Source organism: Falco punctatus, assembly GCF_963210335.1.
Source record: "Falco punctatus genome assembly, chromosome: 2".
Lineage (NCBI taxonomy): Eukaryota > Metazoa > Chordata > Aves > Falconiformes > Falconidae > Falco > Falco punctatus.
The window spans coordinates 29,475,750-29,498,228 of NC_137581.1; the positions used below are offsets into that span (position 1 = coordinate 29,475,750).

General features: G+C 40.7%; 1 protein-coding gene across 1 annotated transcript in view; it reads left to right on the top strand.

The window, feature by feature from the left end:
- The window catches only part of ATP7B (ATPase copper transporting beta), a 44,313-nt gene that overhangs the window by 6,197 nt on the left and 15,637 nt on the right, over nucleotides 1–22,479 (top strand). Inside the window, exons 3-11 of the mRNA XM_080375807.1 lie at nucleotides 196–7,734; nucleotides 13,900–15,127; nucleotides 16,695–16,931; nucleotides 18,107–18,270; nucleotides 19,158–19,319; nucleotides 20,761–20,837; nucleotides 21,202–21,376; nucleotides 21,941–22,174; nucleotides 22,359–22,450. Coding sequence (XP_080231933.1) covers nucleotides 7,486–7,734; nucleotides 13,900–15,127; nucleotides 16,695–16,931; nucleotides 18,107–18,270; nucleotides 19,158–19,319; nucleotides 20,761–20,837; nucleotides 21,202–21,376; nucleotides 21,941–22,174; nucleotides 22,359–22,450 — 2,618 coding nt within the window. The 5' untranslated portion in view covers nucleotides 196–7,485. The remainder of the gene's footprint in view (nucleotides 1–195; nucleotides 7,735–13,899; nucleotides 15,128–16,694; nucleotides 16,932–18,106; nucleotides 18,271–19,157; nucleotides 19,320–20,760; nucleotides 20,838–21,201; nucleotides 21,377–21,940; nucleotides 22,175–22,358; nucleotides 22,451–22,479) is intronic.

Sequence of the window (22,479 nt, forward strand, 5' to 3'; positions counted from 1 at the left end):
CTCAGGATGGTTTCCTTCTTTTAAACTGCAGAATGCATCGGTTTTGACTAAACACTTGTCCTTTAAAGAAACATTCTTTGTCTGAAGAACAGACTGAGGTGAACTCTGGAAATGACAGGATTGCTGTGAGCTGAAAAAACCCTCCATTTTACTGTCAGAAAGCTTTTTTGTGTTTTTCTTTTCTCACAACTGCAGGCTCCCGGGATCTCTTTAGGAGTCAAATGTCTCCAGTTTCCTCTGTGTGCTCATGCAATAAACAAACACTATTTTTACAGTGTTTGAGTCATGATGAGCCACATGCATGCCACAGAAAACAACCTGAGAAAACACATCTGCATTTGAAAGCAGGATTTTAACTACACATTTCAATCCAGGTATTAAGTATTTCAGATAAAAACACTTGTAAGCAGAAAGAGGTTTACTCTGTATTGCCATTCTCTTAGATATTTTTTGAAGCATCTGTTTGTATGGAACAGATTGTGTAAAATTAGCAGTTTCCTGTGTTGATACTTTCATCCCTGACTGTTGCTTTAGTTCTTATATTTCCACCTGAATTCTTCCCCACTACTTGTTGCAGGCTGCCAGTATTATTTGATGTAATAGGGAATTTTTATCAGGTATTCAGCATAAAAAAGTAACAGCAAATATGTTTTCATCTTTGTTTCTTTGCTTAGTTTCTATAGGACTCCGCAGCGAATCAGTATGGCTCTTTCCAGGCAAGCTCCACATAGTTTCATGGTCATCTGGAAGTATGTTTTGTCCACTGATAGAAACTGGCCCCTTGCTGCCTGTGGCTCTTGCCTCAGAGTTGACTGTAAGTTCATGTGAGATATTAGCAGTGCTGTAATAGTTCCTAGCCCTGAAGAGCAAATAATTAACAGGATTTTTGTAGACCAATAAGTTAGCTAAACAGCTAACTGCTCCAAATTACAGTTTGGATCTCTGACAACTGGGAACAGCAAAGCCTCTGTCCCCGTGTGCCTGTAATGTTCTCATCAGAGGTTTCCCTCCTCACTTGCCTGCTGTGGCTGAGGGGAGTCAGCCGGAGAGCTGGAAGATTTTCATCCATCTCCAAATAGGGAAGAAAAACTTGCCTAAGGGCAGCACTGTAGTTAGGGAGGCCCCAGCCGCTGCCCCTCCTGTCTCACTATGAGTACAGTGATGCTGAGGGTCAGTGGCATGTGAGCAATGCCTGGGTTTATTCACTCATGGGTGGTTGGTAGTCTTGTCTGGACAGCATGTGGCACAGTCCAAAAGGGCAAGTAGTGGAGGACAGGTGAGAAGGGCCTTCGTGCCAGCCCGACCGGGCTGTGTCTGCGCACCTGTGGCCAGTGGATCACCTAAGAGATTACACTCTCTGCAAAGATGAGATCATAGAGAGGACCCTAACACCCTCATGCCTTTTTCTACCCAGTAACTGCAACCAGTCCACAAGGAGGGAAGGGAAAAAAGGAGTAAAACCCCCAAACAGACGATGTAGAAAGTGGAAACCCTTCTTCCCAGGCAGAATTTTGCCTGGAATACCAAGAAAGTTGATAAGACTTTGCTAAGGGCTCTGTGTTGGAGGAGCCTAGGTGGTATGGTGAGGAGAGCTGCTTTCAGGCTCCTCTCTTTCTGTACAGAGTTGGTTTCTGCCAGGATAAGGCAGCCAGAAACAACTGTTAAGAGAAACTGAATCTGGTCCTGCCTTTCCACATCTAGCCTGTCCTAACAAAGGCAGTATGTTTGTACTTTAGACATGACATCTGTAATGCAAACACAAGATGCTGTTTTGTCTTTTTCTTGACATGAAGGTGACTGTGGTGTATATAAATGAAATGGGATGAAATAACCTTTTATTCAGAGGCTGAGCAGTTTGACTTGGGCTATAGAATATAGAAACACCGGCTATAGAACCAGAAATACAGGCTTAAATTGGAGTTACTTTTCTTTTCTGGTAATTTTTCTTTGTTATTATTATTTTCATGCTTTACAAATATGATGTGCTTTATGTTATTTACTTAGTGTCAGGTGTCTCATTAAAGTAAAATCTCTGTCTCTGGCTGTCAAACATGACCACAGGAATGATTTGAAACAAGTGCTGGCAAAAAGAATAAATAGTAAATCTAAATGGCGTGGACTCTACAGCTGGGGACAATTTAGAGGATATCTGTTAAATATGGAGGTCACTTAAGACATAGGCTTACATTCCTGATCTGTATAGGGGAAAATTTAATTGCAGATTTGGCACGACACCTTAGGGTCTGCTGTTAGCTTGCCTGCTACAGGGTAAACAGCAGCTTGCTTTTTGGGGAAAAAAAGAAAGTCAGTCTTCCCATTTACTTAATTCACAATTCAGAGAGCTAACGCTTTATTTATTCAAAACAAATGTAAAAGACATTTTTCAAATGCCACAAAAAATACTGAGAAATTTACAAAATAAAACTGGATTTAATAACATGAGTCTTATTTCTAAATGTGGATAGCAAATGTAGGTGGCAAAAGCTATGATCTTTAGCAATGACTGATATAGTTCACAAGTAATAGGTTTTTCTGTCTTCTCAAATTAGCTTTAAAAATAGTTACTTTTGTAATATTACTCATTCTCATGTTTGAAATAGTGCAGGTAAGATGGATAAAATGTGGGTCCTTTTTCTCTGTGTATGGAATTCAAAAAAGCTTTTGCTCAAACTTCACAAGCCAAAACCAGCTCAGAACAAGAACAAATTGTGGACGTCAGAAAACTGAGTTTGAAACACAGAGGTGAAAATACTGGTTTTGTTTTGGCATTGCCTGATGAGTTCTGCCAGCCGTCTTCACTGGCTAGATGAGTGAAGATTACTGGAAAACTGAACTCGAATTAATTCATGCAGATTGCAATTGTTCTTTGTACTTAAACCCTGACCCAAAAGGTGTGCCTTTTCCTGTGGTAATATGATCAGCCTGGTAGTTTCCGGGGACTTGAAAACAAATTCCTTCAGTATAAATAGGCAGATAACAGAAATTATCATAATGAAATCAACACTGCTAAAAGCAGACAAAGTACCAAGTCCACACAATTTGCAACCACATTAGAAGCCATGGAGTGAAAAAAATTAGTAGGCGTTTTGGGGCCCTGTTACAAAAGAGATACTCCATCGAGTTTTGCTGGTTTAGAGCAAACAAAACGTTTTTAAATATTTAGAGAAGATTGAGTCCGCTTCCTGAAAAACTGAAGCCAAAGTCTGAGCTGATTTGATCTGAAATGAGGCCATCAACTCTTAAGCAATTTTATTCATGGAAGGTAGGAATTCGATTCCTTGTATTTCAGTTACATAGCTTCCTTTTCTCTTGTAGTGTAAGAAATAATACTATTTATGATCATGCTGCTTCACCTATTGAAAGCAAAATGTATACCATTTGTGCTATAGAAATGCTTGTGTATCTGATGGCTGCCAGTTTTTTTAGGACTGTAGCCAAAGAATTATCTTTCTCTTTTCATTTCAAAACTAGAAGCAGGAGCAAATGTATGTTAACAGGGAGTTTTGTTGCCTTTTTAATGCTAAAAAGGTGTGGCAATGCTAAATTTTTTTTTATTTTCTGTAGTAAGTATGTCACTTAGTTTGGAGAAGTCAAGGATGTAGTTACGTACCATGAGTCTGACCAAACTTCCACTGAACTTTCAGCTGCAACTGATTGACTCCACGGGGGAAATGTGAGGCTTGTGTTGCTTAGTAGGACTGAAAAATGACTGCTGAGCAAGTGCAGGGATTTGCTTGAAGAAAAAGTGCATACCTTCTCTTTTGGCTTAAAGAGGACAGTGACAGATGAGAACTATTTGTTTCACATAAGGACTGGGTGTTTCACGGGTTCCCCCCCAAGCAATGATAACTGTGAGTTACAGCCCTGTTGTTTGTTACTAGGAACTTTGAAATATGTGGCACTTTTATTCTCTCTCTCCTTTTTCTCTCTCTCTCTTTTTTTCCCCTTAAAGCTCCAGTTCCTGCAGTTGCATTATATGTGTAAAAACAACAACAAAAAAAGTCAATCCAACTCTGTTATGATGGGCAAAATAATAAAAAAATTTAGCTGACTTGCACCCTGAAGACAAATTTAAAAGAAGAGAAAATACTGTCAAATGTGAAATTGCTTGGGTTTTAGCCTTATATCATTGTTTGTATGCCTCAGGATGGATTGTATTTCAGTGGTTTAAAATGATGTCTGAGGAGCAGGAAAACAATTAACATTCAAAGGCAGACTGGATTTCTAGAGTGATGGATTTATACTAATACACCTCTCTTTGCATTGGCATGATGTGCATGTGTCTGAACCGGTTTCTCTTGTCTGTCATGTTAAGACAATATGACCCCCCTACCTCCAGGCCCCCATTTTTTCCCTGGAACCCAAGCATATCATCTTTCAAAGCATTGTTAAGACTATTTTAAGATGCTTTCTTTGGGCATGGAGCCAGAGGGATTAGATGCAGGCCAGAATATCCCATAAAACCAGGGATGAATGCACTCAGGAAACATAATTTACCTGAAAACACGTAGTTCTTGTGTGTTTATCATATTTGCCAACAGTAGCAGGTAATGTAACGGGGAAAATTCATGTTTTGCCAGCTCTTTGGGCTTTAAGTCAAAGGGATTTATTTTTCTTGGGATGTTCTGTATTTTCTGACACTAAAATACAAACATCTCTGCCCCGAACTAGCAGACCTGTGAAGGCAGCAGGCATATTTTCTATTTGCCATCTAAATGTCATGCTACCAAACCTGAGTGATTCTTCCTGGCGAAACTCCTAAGCTGTGGAAAACCTATTCTTGAGCCAGGGAGTGATACCAGGGTTATCAAGTGAGATGGGCAACATTGCCTTTCTTGTTTCAGCCATAACTAAAATGCTCACCCCCAATTCACAGGTAACACAATTAGCATCCACTCTAAAGGGGCAATTAATTGAGCCAGAATGGGGAAAATGATTTGAAAACCAGTCTGACAGAGTTCAGCAGCAGGTGATTGCAGTGGTTAACTCCAAGCAGCTCCCCTGGCAGACATTGCCACCCTTGAGGTGCTGGCATCAATATTGGATCCCTTCGTGATCTGCCTCCTGAATCATAAGAGAGTTGTGGAGTGGTTGGGATGCAGCAGGACCTCTGAGCTTTCAGTCTGGTGTGCTAAGGTAAATGGAAACTGTTTGGTTGTACAAGATGCTCAGCAGTTTCTCTGTTGTGAATGGTACCTCTTCTCCAAAAGCTGCTTGTAACTCAGCTGCGCAGGTTTCTTTTGCCCTTGCCATATAGCTCTGCTTGAGCCACCAGCTAAACTAGGTTATTTTAAATCAGCTAGACTGTTTGAAATATATCTTATGCCCTTTTCATCTGAAGAACTACAGCAAACTTTTTTTCCAACCAAATAATTCTTTTTGATGTGGGTATATACTTTGTAAACTGAATGTGTTCAAAGCACAACCTCATGTGTTTCTTCTCTACCTCCAATTCAGGACTCAGCTGTAGGCAAAGGACTATAGAGCACTAAGTAAGAACTTGTCTCCACTACTTTTAGAAATAAAACCAGGGTTTTTTTTACCTTAAGAGTTGCTCAGAAGTTGGGGGGAAAAAAGGATGATTAAGGGGAAAATGAGAGGAGATACTTACTAAAAATCTCTTTATTCTATCAGCCTAAGTTGAGCTTTGCTGGTAAACTTGAAATGAAGAAAAACCCAACTTGTTTTTACAGTATGTTTCATCACATGATGATTTCATTAATATTACTTATGTGTAGAAACATGCTAGGTAGGGTTTGGGATATGTTTAATAGTAAAGATACTGTCAGAGATGAGTGGATCAAGTATGTACTTTAGAGCTGGCCAGAAACTGGAATTTTTGTTCCCTAAGACAATCTAGAATTCGGAATTTCTGTTATTTGGAAATAGGATGCAGAGCTGAATTTCTGCATATCTTTGATTTGGACTCAGATAATTGTTTTGTTTTAGAAAGATAAAAAATAGTTCTACACTTTATATATATATATATATATATATTATATAGATGTATCTTTAGTATTTAAAGACCTTGTACTGAAATGTTTTCACATAAGTCAGATTGTATGACTTTCAATTGCTTGATACAAGCCCAGCTAAAACCAGCAGTTCCTGAAAGTATTTCACCTTAAACACAGTTTTCTTTTTCAGAAAAGCATTACAGCTGAAGTCAGGTATATTTTTAATTGGTTTCATTGATAAATACAGCACAAACACAGATGCTTTCCTCTTTGTAGTAATACTCTTTAGAAGGGCCATTTCTCAAAATGTTTTCAAAATAGCCATTTTTAAAAGTTTAATATTATCACTGATCTTGCATATTAAGACAACGATACAACACAGTGCTACAACAGTATTTTTTAGTTTCTCTTCATTGGCAAAGGACTATCTTTTTCCAAAGGCAGTTCTTAACTCTGAAGTGGAGTCAAGAACTGTGGTGTGAGCAGAGCTGAGGATTCTTCTTTGTGGGGAAGTTATGACAGGAAGACAAGTCAGGATGCTAATGTCCTGCTTTCTGGACATCTGGTGGCTTTCTGGACCAGTGTCTTTGTGGCAGGGGTGTGAGGGATGAACCTCTGCTTTTAACACAGTGCTGTGAATTTGCTATGAGCAATCCCAGATAAATATACTCAGGCTTGGCTCAAGGCACTTCTAATGGTTATGTACCTGTGATATGTATGGCTGTCTAAATTACATGTTCCTGATGTTGCCCAGAGGATTTAAGAGGACTTGAGTTTGCAAAAGGGAATATCTTCTTTTTTTCTTTACTTTCTGGCACTAATTTCTGGTTTAATTTTGTTTGTTTGTTTTTTAGTAAGACTTTTTGATGGTAAAGAGGCACATTTTTAAAAGTAGATATATTGTACTCACTCTTTTTCCTGCCTCTTGAAACAAAGAATGAATATTCTCATGCCCTAAGTGAAAGACCTTTGGTCCAGGAACCTTATCTAATGTTATAATCATAGGCACGTTTTCAGCATTAGAAGGGACCACATTTTCTCCGAGAAATCCCTGGTAATTTCATAGGAGGAAATGCAATAGCATTACCCTTCATGGGAGCCGTGATTATTCACATGGCCACAAGGAGCTAATGCCTGCCTGGCTGAGTTAATTATGCGCTGGCTTGCTGCACACAGGTCATGTTTGACTAGCTTGTGAAAGGCAGCCTTGGCTGAGCTCGCTGCAATGCCGTGTGCAAAGATTAGCAGTGCTGAATGCAGTTTGGTAAGCACAAGAGATGCCAATTGGTGGGAAGCATTTGAGCTGGCAGGAAGAGCAGGTAGCCGAGTGCAGCAGGCAGTGTACACAGGGATCACAGGTTACATCTGGGATTTTGTGATGAATGCTTAATGGGTACGTTGATTAGACAGGCAGAACTCTTCAAGCCATTGTAAATGTCGCTGAAAGAAGTGTGGCTGATAAGACACCAAATAACTGCTTTCATAAAGCTGCTCTCTGGCTTTGCAATATTTAAAGCCCAGAGAGATAATGGAGAGAAAACTGGACAATAAAATGAAAAGGGAAGTGTCCTGCTTAGCTACTTTAAACAACAAAAACATAACCCTGGTGTCTATTCGTAAGCAGCAGGCACCTCATGATGTGCCTGAACTACTGATTATTGGTGAGAAGTCCAAGACAGGATCTCTGGTAAAAGCAAGCAGTAACTTGCAGAAAGAAGATAAACTTTTGCAGAGTTACTCCATGGGAATGCCAGAAGTCAATGCAGTTGAAAGACAGGTCAGTGAGCTGGTGAGTGTGTGTGTTGGGAGGGAAGAGGTATTTCTGAACTGGAGAATTTAAAACAAAGCATGTTGGACGTGGGTTGTATATTAAAGGAGGTTAAGCCTTCTTTATCTAAATTGTCTCAATCCCCAGCATGGATGCCTGCCCCATAACAAGCAATACGCAAATGCAAAGTCCTCTGGAGATCCTCTGAAAGTAATCTTTGAAAGCAGATGTTAATGATGAGTTATGCTGTAGTAACTAATGAGCATTTTTTCAGCTCCACCTCTAATAATATAGAGCAGTGATTCTTAGTAGGGAAACATATTAGTGTTTGTCCTTTTGAACTACAATTGCTTGGGTAGTTTGGCAGCAGCTGATACGAGGTTATTCTCTGGAATAACAGAAATTGCAGAAACTTTAAAAGGTCCTAATTGTAGGTAAGTAGTTTATTTATAACTACTAAGTGGATGCTATTGGAAGTTCTTGATAACACGCCTGTGGCAACATTATTTATTTTATTTATTCAGTGTTGTGTATAACTACGGTATTTTTGGAGATCAACTGTTGTGGAGAAGAGGCTTAGAAAAATGAACACTGGTAAAAACACAATGAGGTTTATTATTTTAAAAGAGTTTTTGCTGTTTAAAAGCTATGTAAATTACAGTAATGTAGTTTGGACCAGTGATTATTGTGAATGTTTAAGGAAAAGAAACTCTCAGAACGAATTTTGTGTCCTGTGAAACTGTGTATGCTTAGAATGGCTTAAATAAGTGGTGTCAGACTGGAATGAAATAACAGCCACTACAGACCAAATATACTTGAAGGCTTTTTCTGCCTCAAGTTACTTCTTATATTATAAATGTTTGCTAGAAAACAATCATGACATAAATGACTTTGTTCTACCAAAGGATCTCTTCTCTGTGTTCAGTTCACTGGGATATATGTCTTGCTTGTACTGGAGCTGTGAAGAACATCACAAAGTGGTTTGCTTTGTTTTAATTCTAAATTGGAAACAAGCCGTTTACAACAAGGCTTTCCCCTTTCCCACTAAAGCAAGCATGGTTTACATAGCTCCCTTTAATTTAGAAGTACCTGTTAAGGTCTCTAAGTTTTGTTAACTACAGTGTAGGCATCGTTTTAGTAAGACTGGCTACAACTCCCTAAATCTTTCCCCATCGTCTGCACGGTTAGAGAAACCTGTTCCCAGACGGGGAATAGCAGTCCCTTGGCAGAAGCATTAGGGCAACTAACTTAGTATTTTGAAAACAAAAGCACCATGAAGGCTGCTTTAAAGTAATATTTTCATTGAATGTTGATATCCAGGTGGAAAGTGTGGGGTTTCCCTCATTTAAGACTCAGGAACTGTTTGAAAAATAACAAGTTGTGTTCCAACCAGTTAAGATCTAATACATTTAAACAGTATGTGCTAACAAGATGGATAGACAAGTTGCACTGAAATTTGTTAGGGAGGATGAGGGTTGAATTTCTGCCCACTCATAAGTGCTGCTGTTGTAGGAATGAAATTGAAGACTCGGGACCTTTGATGTTCCTGAGGTTGCTCTGTCCTCATTTTATTGTTCACTGGCTGCCTATAACAAACTGGGAAAGCATCTGAAGCATTTAATTAATAGTATGTGGCGTTTCAGTTGTGTGTTACTGCCTGTCTGAGTCCAAAGCCATGAATCAGCATGGGTTGTGAAAGAATGAAGCAGGAAAGCTAAAGCAAAGACACAGATAAGATAATTTTTTGGCAGTTGTGAGCTTGAAGGTGAGGGGGCAACAGCTGGTTTCAGCCTGTGGAGGTACAGGGACAAAAGCAGCCCAAAACCTCTGGAGATACTGGACGAGAGGTTCAGTGAGATCTGGCATTCATGGATGAGCAGATGGGGAGAGGCAGAGGGGAAGGTGCGGAATGGGCTGGGCCCCATCTCCACGCCAGCCTGGCGTTGTGGTGAGAAGTCTGGTGCCTGAATTTCAGGATATGGAAACTGGCATCCCTGCAGGCCAGGTGAAGGAGGGCAGGAGAGCAGTGCCAGTCCTGGGTGGAGAGCCTGGCTGGAGCACCAGAGAGGAGCAGCAGCCATGAGGGATGTCGGTGTGGGTGACGCTTGGGGAGCTGTGGGGTGTACCCGGCATGGCCTCAGCCTTGTGCTGGAGAGGCCAGGTGTTACAGTGGTGTTTTGGAGGTGGCTGCACCTCTTGGGAAGGGGAAGTGAGGAGGAGAGAGAAGGCTTTCCTGGTGACAAGTCACACCACAAGGTCACCATGGAGCACAGGCGTGGAGGCAGCATGGGGACCCAGTCAGGGGTAGCTGGAGGCTGAGGCCAAGGAGAGCCCAAACCTTGTTGCGGTCACAGCCATGCGGTTGCATCCATGTCAAGGCACCATGTGTGCGTACATGAGGGTGTTGCCTAGTGCTGTGGTTTCCTCTTTGGTTTTTTTTCTCAGTTCAGTTTTTTTTTCTCACATTTATTCTGTATCCCCTCACAGCTGTGTTAAACTATCAACCTTTGAAGTTATGAATGGGAGCATCCAAAAGAAATAGCTCATTCTGGGGGACAGTGGTGCAGCCTGACACCAGGCTTCAGATGCCACACTCATGCACGTCAGCAATTTCAGTTGCTACTCATCTTGGGTCCAGTTCAGATACAAATGTTTTCCATCCAGTTCTGGTGCTTCCTTTAAAGCTCTCTGCAGCTACTGCTGTTTTTCTGTCAATGGGTTTCTTCTTAATTTTCTTCTTTCCCCCCCCCTCCCCCCCCGTTGTTTAAATGAGCTTTATAACACTGCTTTCTGTAGGGATTCTTAGTTTTCAGACTAGAGGCTTGCTCGGCTGTGCATTTTCAGTTGCAACTTTTGTGTGCAGAACAAGGGAGAGAAAGAATTGTCATCATTTCATATTTTCATTATTTACGTATTTTTTACATAGTCACTGCAAAAATATGCACAAGACTGGTAGAGCAAACAGACTTGGTGTACACTTGCCTTTAAAAGTAAGCAGGTCTCATTTGGTGTGAGAAATAAAATGGCTGGTTACTGTAGCCAGTTCCTTCACACTTCCATAGGGATGTAGAGTCAAAAGCATTTTCATTATTTGATTGGGATTTCCCTCTTGGCAGGGAAACAAGCAGGAGGAGCAATGCCTGGGAATCCCAGGTACCTTTTTTTGGCACTTTTGAAGGTGTTTGCTTCTCTGATCCTCTTGCAGATGGTGTCTCTGAATTACTTTACAGCCCATAGATGCCATTTTATGTGTGGGTGTTAGCTGGTATCAGGAAACCCTCTTCTGAGACCTAGCGTGTGCCTGAGGCAAACTGTGGGCACATTTCTGTGTGCCTTGTCTTTGTGTCCTTATGTGAACCTGCTGTCTTCCTCTGATCTAGTGTAGAAACACCCCTTCTTGCAAATACACACGTAGATGTATTTGTGCCTCTTCTGTATTTTTTGGAAGCTGTTAAACAATACTAAAGGCTTTTTTTGGGAGAAGCTTCTTCATTTTTTTTGGTTGTGTTTTTTTAAAAGGGAAGTAAGCCTTTTTATTTTTTTTTTAATCCATGTCCCCTCTCTATTTTTAACTTGTCATTTAAAATGTGTGCTAACATTTTTCTCCTACAGAGCATAAACATAAGGCTTTGTCAAGTAACAAGCAAAATGTTTTTGCCAGTTCTTCTGAATGTTGATACAGCTTTTTATCCAAAATATAAAGTGGCGGCCAAGTTTTTATGTTTTTGTGGCTTTCAATGCATTGAAATAGTAAAATCAGTCCTTGCTTTTATGTTTTTCAAAAGACTGGAGGACCAGAAATACTCTTTAATGTTTTTGTATTATTATATAGAGAGGAAAACTGAGGTGGCTGGTGAGCGTGGGGGTGGAGGGAACACGGTGGAGGACATAAGGCCAGTGATGGTTCCTCGGTTTCATCTGCAAGTGGCTGACAGAAAACGCAGTGGAGGGGAGCAGCAGAGTGGAGGATGTTTGTCTCACTCATCTCTCACTGTTTCACCAAAGGATGCAGAAGGCAAATGCCTTTGTTGTAGGAGCCAAAGTAAGTGGACAAGCTGAGCTGTAACTTGCATGCAGATTTTTGCTTTGCTGGGTGTTTGTGATAAGAAGAGCTGGCCCCTGAGAGCAGAGTGTTCTTGGGGCACTGGGGATGGAAGATAGGGAAGAGGAGACAGGGACAATGTTTATATAACATTTCTCAAGGTAGGCATTATGATAAATGCAACTTTGAGTTTCAGCAGCATTTGAAATGCAGTGGGTAAGAGACTACACATCTTCAGATGGGCTTCTTTTCCATATATAAGGCCATATTGTTATTTTAAACTGTGGGAAGGCACAAATAAGAGGAAATAAGCATGTGGTCGTCTTTGTGTGTGGTTAAACAGGGAACCACTTTTGCAGGGAGGTCCAATTCGCTGTATATGTTTTGTTTTGGAAGGAGGGGCTAGCTATGCATTTTCCATGTGTGTTGGGGATTTTAGTAACTTCTGGTAAGGGAATTGCAAGGAGAGAGCTATGTACCCCTGGTGCTGCCAGACCTGTGGGGCTAAAATGTTCCCGTGACTCTTCTTCACCAGCATCTCTGGAGCATAGCCTTGAGGCGAAGAGGAGAGGGAGGGGGCAGGGGGGAGAGCTTGTGGTCAGGATAGTGAGGGGCTGCACTGGAATGCTGAAGAGTTAAAGTTGCTCATTCCTTCTCCTGTTCTAATAAATAAAATATGGAGAAGGCTGAAAGCATATTTCTCATGTTAAATTTTTGCTGTTTTGGTCATGACCCCGGCCCTCATTATTCCCAAGCTGTCTAAGTGTGAAACAAAATCAAGTTAATGAATTTTGAATACTGCATCTAATGAACTGGATGCAGTCTAGTGTTAATAAGCAGCCTAAATGCTTCTCATTCATGCTGTCGTACCAAGGAGGGAGTTTTCTTGTTGGCGGTAGGAATAAGATTTGTGGTACTGAGCCTGATCCAGTGCCCCTTCTCCAGCCCCTTCCTGCAGTAATGCCCAGCATCAGGTGCTTTACTGAATGCTGGAAGCCCACAGCATGACAGGTGAGAGAATAGATCTGTTGTAGTAGCTTGCATCTAGATGTTTAGTAGTTAGAACTGCCTTAAGTCACGGACATGAATTTTGATGTTTTCTGACAGTCTGGGACTTGTCCCTCCCCTTCCAGCAATTTCCTTTGGCAATCTTTGGAGTCTGTGCTCCAGTCACCTGTTCGGTGAGAAGCATTGCCTTTATCAGTATATATTTTTTTTAATATTTCATTTTCAATTGACTTGAGTGCATTAAACTGTAGAGTCCCAGTACTGTGGAGCCTGTGATTTGGCTGAGAGTCAGATAGTCCACTTCTGGCCAATCTGCTTCAATATTGGCCATTACATCCTGAAAATCAGTGTTGGATCAAACCAGTGAGTTCTTGTAGCTCAATATATGGTCTTTCTTAGGTGCCTCACAAGGAGGCAGATGAAACTAAACCAGAGTGGAAGCATCTGCGTTTAGTTTTGTGTCTTTTAAAATCTTTATCAGATATAGATTTTAACTTAAATGTTTTTACCTATATATAGGCAGACAGCCCAGGCCTTTGTGTGCATGTGTATAGCTCTTCAGATATCGTGCAACTGCTCCTCCCTCTGCCAGCTTGTTTCAGGCTCCTGGGAAATTCTTGATTCTGTTTTCTGTGAGGTTTTTTGTTTAGTTTGGTTTGGTTTGATTTGAGCTCCTTCTGAGCAGTAGCAGGTTGGCCAAGCTAAGCCAGCTTCTGACATTTGTGAAGAAGTGTTCAGCACACTGCTGTGATCCTTTGTGCCATTGCGCTCTGAAGAGCAGGGCTTGGGCTGCATGGTGAAAGTGCCCCGTGGCTGCAGAGAGCTCAAGTTTTCAATGATTGGATTGGTGTGGGAATATTGAGACAAGTTTGCTTTTACATCCCTAGTGAATATTTTTTTAATTGCTGCTCAAGAGAAGTGTCAGAGGCCTGATTCATCATTGTGAGCAAAGCTCACTGTTAATATATTCGAAGTGTAAGTTAATGTTGTGAAGCATTTTGGCAGTATAGGCTGACTTGAGAGCACTTCTAGCGTGTGCTTGAAAGCACGTGCAGAATATTGCCCTCTAAAAGCAGGGCTAAAGTTACACACATTTTATTTATATTTTTCCTTTTGCTCCCTAGGCTTTGTCCAACACTGATTCTCCTCCTGGCTGTGAGCTGGAGCCTACAATGAAACACAATTTTGCTTTTGACAACATGGGCTATGAGGAAAGCTTTGAACCTGTGCCCTCGTCATCTTCCCAAGAACACACTGTGACAATCAACGTTGTGGGGATGACTTGCCAATCGTGTGTGCAGTCAATAGAAGGCCAAATTTCTAAGGTGAAGGGCATTGCGAGTATTAAAGTCTCCCTTGAAAAGAACAATGCTGTAATAAAGTATCTGCAGTCAGAAATAAGCTCTGAACAGATTCTCCAGGAAATTCAGGATATGGGCTTTGATGCCAACATAGCAGAAGAGAGGTTGACAACAGCGACCGCAAATTTGTCATGCTTGAGAGAAGCAGTAGTTAAGCTTCGGGTAGAAGGCATGACATGCCAGTCCTGTGTCACCAACATTGAAGGAAAGATTAGGAAATTGCACGGTGTGGCAAAAATCAAGGTGTCACTTGGTAACCAGGAAGCAGTTATTGCTTACTATCCTTACATCATTCAACCTGATGACCTCAAGAGCCATATCAGTAACCTGGGGTATGCCTGCACTGTTAAAAGTAAATCAGCTCCTTTGAAGCTGGGTGTCCTTGATCTTGAGCGCTTGCAGAATGCAAACCCCAAGGAGACACCAGCAAGTCTTGAGTGTGATGGGGTGGATCCCTCAGTCGCTGAGATGAGTAGCATAGCTACGGTGGCTGTACAGATAGAAGGCATGCACTGCAAGTCCTGTGTCAGAAACATTGAAGGAAATATATCAGATCTTCCTGGCATACAAAGTATTCAAGTATCTTTGGAAAATAAACGTGCTGTGATACAGTATAGCCCAAATTTGATTACCCTGTCAGCTTTGCAGCAAGCTATTGAATCCCTTCCACCTGGAAACTTTAAAGTATGCCTCCTTAATGGTTCAGAAGCAAATAAAGGAGAATCTTCATCATCTGCTTTCCTATGCGATCTCTTCAGAGAGCCACTGCAAGACACGGCATGCACAGCTGTTATCAGGATTGATGGCATGACCTGCCATTCTTGTGTACAGTCTATTGAAGGGACCATATCACAGAGACAAGGAGTGCAACATATAGCAGTTTCTCTAGCTGGCAGAACTGGGACCGTACATTATGATCCGGCTGTCACTAATGGAGAAGAGTTAAGAGCTGCCATAGAGGACATGGGGTTTGATGCTTCTGTGCTGACAGGTAACTGGTTTTAGTTCCGTGGGTAGTGCACCAGGTTGGGCCATGCAACACCTCATTGAGACTCTCTTCTTGAGAGAAACTCTCGAAACATCACATTGGCACTGTCTTTTCTAAGGAACTGTCTTGATCTGACCTCACTTAGCAAGGGAGAGAGATTTCAGATGTGGAGCACCTTATTTCAGCCCTTAATAACTGCACTAGTGGGTGGAAGAGTTCAGTTATGTTATGAAGCCAAAAGGTTTGGAAGTTGGTACAAGGTTTTTCAAATAGCTGATCCCCTTACCCACTGAAGTAGGTTTCCTCCTATGTCTACAGGCTGCTGTAAGTAGATCTATCAAACCAAATGTTTTCATTTATGTTCCAGAATACTAAACCCCTGACAAACTTAATGAAATCTCTTTCATTTTAAACCTCTTCTTATCTAGCTAAAATCTCTTTTTAGTGTCCTAATCCTTTGACCTTTATTTCTTTATTTTTACTAGCCCTACTTTACGAAGCCTTATTTTAAGCGAGGTGAGTGGCAAGATGTAGGTACTCTTTGGTGGGAGCAGGTGCTTTTACATATCAGCTGCAGCACAGTTTGTACATTTTGTACATGTGCTCAATGTTTAAGAAGTTGCTATGGTGCACAACCTCCTCTCCAGTGAATTTCAAATGTGGCAACATTTATCTGTTTCAGCTCATCTGCTTTGAGATACTGATGTAGTTTACCTGCAACAAATTAGGTTGATGGCAATAGCCCACATCCTATTCACTTTTCTCACGGGTCCAATCCCTCTGAATCTTTTGTACTACAAATGAGGAGGAGACCATATGTGGTGGTTAATTATGATATTTTTGTTTGTTTATAATTTGTTGGTGAGAGACCTTCTGATTCATCTGTGGAAAAGGAGGGCACCCCCTGTATTTAACGTGTTCAGAAGCAACTCTTGCTCCTTTACACAAACCTCTGCCCAAAGGAGGCAGGTTGTGAATGCAGCTGGAGCTGTTGTGTGTCTGTACAGTATCTGGTAAGAACAAAAATGATTGCAACTGGCCTGCATGTGTGGAGGTCTTCAGAGTGCTGCAAATCCTTCCACTATTCATTTTGCAGTACTTGCAGTGTAAATATTGGGCCATAAAGAGAAACCTGTTGAGAAACTTGTCCTTTTCTTTGTCTGAGATGAAGTGCTATGAGTCCTGCATAGATGACAACAGGGACAGAATGAGTATGACTGGACTGCCTTCTCTATGCTGGATAAGGACCCTATAGATACCGATATATCTTTATCAAGTGGAGGTAGCTGTCAGGTCTAGGCATTGAAATCGGAGGGAATCATTTGCCATCTGAAAGTGGAAAACTAGTTCTGTAGAGTTAAATGGTCATGCAAGTGGTACTGGTGAGTGTATATTGTTATATGCATAGTAACAATCTATATTATTTCCATGAAGACACCGAGATTACCATGTCACCTTTCAAATAACTAAGAGACTTTGCATGACTGATAAATGTGACCTGTTTGTAGTTTTGCATCATCCAATCACACTGTAAACAGTGTTTGTTCAGTGTATTGTGCATTTATTCAAGATACCGCCACTGGAGAACGTAGGCACCGGCCTGACACCAGTAATGCTGCCGTGCAGCCTCAAGCTCCAGAACCTCCTCACCACGGCTGTGGGTCAGCTGGTCTTCCAGACATTCCTCACCTCGATGTACCAAACCAGCCCAGTGGAGTGAGAGCGGAAAAGTGTTTTTTACAAATCACAGGCATGACCTGTGCATCATGCGTGTCTACCATTGAAAGAAATTTGCAGAAAGAAGATGGTAATAAATTTGAGATTCCTATAATGAGTCTATAAGAGACTATGGGATGGAAAAGGTATTCTATGTGATTAATGGAAGAGGGGATGGTACAACATCTGGAGGTTAAATAGACTTAATGCTCTTTCTTAGTGCTAATGTAACTGTATCATTGTTTAACTACCCTACTGCACTGGTAGACAAACCCAGGGGACATACTTGTATTGTAACAGTAAGTTGTAATGTGATAAAAATTTCAAATAAGGCTCAAGGCATGAACAGAGAAAGGTTTCTTATTTAGTTTTCAGAGCCTTATTTCTTTATAGAGCAATCCATCTCTTCCAGAGCTGTTGAGAGCTCTGACACGTGTGATGTGAAACTTGCACTTCAGGGCACATTTGCACAAGCAGGTACAAACAAATGTGTGGCTCCAGTTCCTGGATAATTATATTAGCTTAGGCACAGCAAAGCTGATTAGGTTAGAAGTCTGCAGGCTGGAGCTGCCTTTCCTCTGGCCATATAGAAGATGAACAGATGAGCCTCAGCAATGTCTTATTTGATTTGTGCAGGCATGCCTTTGGAGGGTCTTGCTTATCAATTACTGCACTCCCAGTGCCCCAGTGATGGTTTTACTGCCTTGATTACAAAATCCAAGAAACCATTAGCACTGAAGAACAATTTTTTTTGCCTGTGATTTTTGTTTTGCTTTTCAATTCTGAATTTATGTGTGTTTATTTATTTAAAAAAACAAAACAAAAAAAAACCCCAAAACCCCAAACAAAACAAAGGGAAAACCAAGAGAATAAAAAGGCCTAACATGGTGCTGGGGTGGGAGTGGGTGTGGGTTGTTTAGGGTGTTCCAAACTTACAGAGTCCAGGGTAGAGCTTGCATCAATGAGTGCAAAGATTGCTTCTGAACATCCATTTATTTTCACTAGAGCATAGCAAAACTCACCTCCTTCCACGTGTAACTGTTGCAGTTCCTTTCATTGCTGAAGGGAACTGCAGTGTGGCTGGACCTCGGTAAAACCTTTGCAGTTGGGACTAGGGAGCAACGCTAGAAGGAGGCAGAAGGAAATTATTAGGTTTATAACATCTCTAAGTTTTTCCAGCCCTCATTGACAATCATTTGTGATATTTTATTTTTCTTACCTCAAAGGAGCTGCATTATCTAATATTTTTTATTATTGACACTGCAGGAATTATATCAGTGTTGGTAGCACTGATGGCAGGTAAAGCAGAGGTAAAATACAAGCCAGAATTCATACAGCCTCTTGAAATAGCACAGCTGATCCAGAATTTGGGTTTTGAAGCTACTGTCATAGAAGATCATGCAGAAACAGAAGGGAGTGTGGAGCTTCTTGTAAGTCATGTGTTTTTGAAATTACATGTTAGTTTTGGAAAAGTCTGGAAGTCAAGTCTGGAAGAGTAATTTACTTGCAAATGCTTTTGTTTAAGTAGTTGCGGCTTCAGCAAGTCAGTTCTGGCTGGTGACACTATTTTTTCTTAACAGCTGAAAAGACAAAATCAATTCATCTTAGAAGAACCTGTCCAAAGGCAGTGAAATAAAACCTGATATTTGTATATATAGAATAGACTTAGCAAGAAGAAATGAAACAGAACTTTTCTGTGACTTCAGTCAACAGTACAGACTCTGAGCAACTGAGAACATATCACCAAATGTGTGTTGATAATGCCTGGGGCTTTGTACAGAGGTCTGAGAACTTTGGGTAAAATTAATACATTTTTTATATGAAGGACAGATTCTTCACAAATCTATTTCTGTTCTCTGATATACCCACTAAAAGTCAGATAACAACAGTCTGCAGCTGTACTAATAGATCAGAAAGTGAGAACCTACTTACTGAAGCCACAGGAAAATTTAAGTGAGATGAAGTCATACATGCAGAGATTGAGTTTGCCGATGTTAATATAGCTGTTGATAGAACTGTATTAGCTATACCATTACACTTAATACAATGTACAAGTGCTGCTATACAAATATATAGCTGTGACTATAACTGCTGGTTACAGAATTTTTTAATTAAAGTGGACAGTTATGTTCTCAGCTTTGTTTCATTTAAGACAGCTCTATAAAATCTTGATGCTGAGGCCGTGGGTCAGTATCAGCAGCGCCCGAATAGTCATTAGCACCTTTGTGACAGTGGGAAGCCTTGTCTAAAATTCATCCACAAATATTGGGTGAATGTGGGGGACCGCTCACTGTACCTAAATTTGTCTTTTCTTTAGATTACAGGGATGACTTGTGCTTCTTGTGTGCACAATATTGAATCCAAACTCATGAGAACAAATGGCATATTCTACGCCTCAGTTGCACTTGCTACTTGCAAAGCTCACATCCAGTTTGATCCTGAAATTACTGGACCTCGAGATATTATTAAAATTATTGAGGTAGGCTTTAGAAAATTTTTATGTATGAACAGTTCTAAGGTGAAGTTAAAAAGGAAATAAAGGAGCTGGTATTTGAGAGCTCTCACCGACTTTTGCAGATGCCATAGTTATTGCCATATGTTTTTATGCTCTTGTGGTGAAGCTGTTCTACTCCACAGTAGTGCATATTCTCCCAGGTTGTTACTTTAAAACCACACCCTAAAAACTACAAAAAAGAAACCTTTTTTATTTATATCTGATAAAAGTGTCATATATTAATTCCTTGCAGTTCTGTGTGGAATCATGTGTCTCTGACGTCCAGTCATTTCAGTGAAGTGTTGATACTTCAGAAAAAAAATTACCACTTTCTCTTGCCAGTGGAAGAGGTTGTAAAAGAAGTTTTGCAACAGCTCATACCACAAGTATTACACATCTCTGTATATGCTGGCATTTATTCCCACATCAATTCAAAGAATAACTTTTTAAACTGAAAGCTTGTGATACAGCCACTAAAAGAAAACTATCCTGGCTTACCAGTAACCACACAGATCATAAAATCTGCCATTATCATAGCCTGGGTGTGGACAAAACTTTTTGCTTCTCTGCCCCACCATAAGGGAAGAGAACTTACCCTATGAGGCACATGCAGTGAGTGGTCAGGAGGACAGCAGAGACTGTTCGCCTTTCATGTTCTAGAGTATTTACTCAGAAAAAAAGCTCCTAGACCACAGAATTGATGCAGCAGTAGTGATTAACGTGTTAACTAGTACACTGTTCAGGCTGGCATAGTATTTCCGTAAAGTATATTTTGCCACAGGAGCATCTCATGTTGCAGGTACAGTTTAAATGTATTGTGCTTGCAAGTGTGCTTTGGGTTTTTTTGTGGCTTTTGACTTTTGGTGGGGGCCTTGTTCTGGCGCAGTAATGCACTGAAGCATTTGTCAAAACAGGCTTGTTGCTTGTCTTTGTTTCTGGGATGCTTTGCACTGTGGTTTGTTGTTTTACAGGTTTAAACTGATTCTAGTAATTTTGATTTTCAGCTTCAGGTGTATCTACTCACCTGTAGTGTTAAGGAGATGCTTGCAAGGTTGACTAGCCCAGTGGCTTGTTATGTTTTTACTTTCCCTTGTGGTATTTCCCATCTCTCATTCCAGTGGAGATGAAGGGGCATTAATTTTCCTTGAGGAGGAGGGCAGCAGGCAGTGTCCTGGGACACTTACTGCATCTATTCATTGTGTCCATGTACACATAGCAGAAATCCTTTGCAGTCCACATTTTGAGTACTGTCTGAAATATCCTCTCATGTTGGCAGAATCTAAAAATAAATAAGAAGTTAGCATTTATTAAATATGGAACAGTGTCCTTTTCTGACATTTCTCGTAGAAGTAGTGTAATTTAAGTATAAATAATCTTGTTAATTTAATCCAAACTAACTCATCTTCCCTCCCCTTTCAATAAAAAGGAAATTGGCTTTCATGCTTCTGTGGCTAGAAGAGTTCCAAATGCACATAACCTGGATCATAAAAAGGAAATACAGCAGTAAGTATTTCTGTTTCTCTCTCACTAATGAACATGTATAGATCATCTGTTGTAACTCATCTTGCCCCTCACTCTTCCCAGATAATTTAGCTTATCTTGTGTAAAGTATATTCAATTTTACGATTTGCCATTTGATTCAAGTACTTTTATTACTCTCATTAGTTTCAGTTTTCAACTGATAGAAGTCTATACAGTTAAACACGTAGGAGACACAGAAACTGTCCCCAAATGTTGTATCTTTCCAAAATGTCCCAAAGCTGTGTGTACAGTACTAATAGCTCAAGCTGTACACTGTGAGCACACTGTTTGGCCTGGGTACTGCTGGGTGTATGACAGTTGGGGATTTACAGCTTCTACTTTTCAGGTGGAGGAAGTCTTTCTTGTGCAGCCTACTGTTTGGTATCCCTGTCTTAATCCTAATGATTTATATGCTAATACCCAATGGTGAGCACCATGGGTCTATGGTGCTGGAACAGAACCTCATTCCTGGATTATCTATTTTAAATCTTCTCTTCTTTGTCCTGTGCACGTTTGTTCAGGTATGTCCACAGTACTTCCTAGGGGTTTGCTTTCTGTTCTGTAAACTCATGTGATAAAGAGAAAAGACCGGAAAGGTTTAGTGGATTAGGCTTGCTCTCTTGTCTGTACCACCTACACAGAATAAAGTGACGTTTTTCTGCAGGTTTTCCATTCTGTAATTGCTCACAGGGCTTACTCCTGCCAAAGCTGCATCAGGTAGTTTTCCAAGTGGGGAAGGTAGTGTTAAAATGAAGAAATACCTGATCAGCTGCAAACTAATTGAGTAGCATAGGCAAATCTTTTCAACTTCTGTGCCTTGTTTAGTTTTCATTGCTGAGGAAAAGGATGATATTTAGCTGGCAGAGTTGTTTTGAGAATGGGGAAGGGCAAGTGAGAGGATGACAATGGAGTCAGCCTCCTAGTAGACCACTCAACTGAAGTTATAGCAATATAAAATTTGCATGGGACAGCAATGCTTTCCCTTATATACTACATGTTTATAATTCTGCTATAGGCGGCATCATGTACTCTCTGCTTTCACTGCTGTAATCTTAATGTGCGTCTGTCCATGCTTACATCAACAGTTTCTTGGTGGATGGTATTTTTATGTACAAGCTTACAAATCACTGAAGCACAAGACAGCCAATATGGATGTGCTCATCGTACTGGCCACGACGATTGCTTATGTGTATTCGTGTGTGATCCTGGTGGTAGCGATAATTGAAAAGGCAGAGAAAAGCCCTGTCACTTTCTTTGACACTCCTCCAATGCTGTTCGTGTTCATTGCCCTTGGGAGATGGCTGGAACACATAGCAAAGGTAACACATCTTCACACTAATTGTGTATTTGTGATGGAAGTAGAATAGAACTATTCAGAGGAATTTTGAGTCAGACGTTTATGATGTAGCCTGTATTATAGAAGGTCATTTAGTTCATTGGGTTAAGTGGACATCAGCATTTATCTATCTTAATATATCTTACACACTCTTCTCTGTTTCTTAGAGTAAGACCTCAGAAGCTCTTGCTAAACTTATATCTCTACAAGCCACAGAAGCCACTGTGGTGACTCTTGGACCTGACCACTCTATCACCAGGTACATATTTATGAATGAAAACGCCTTCG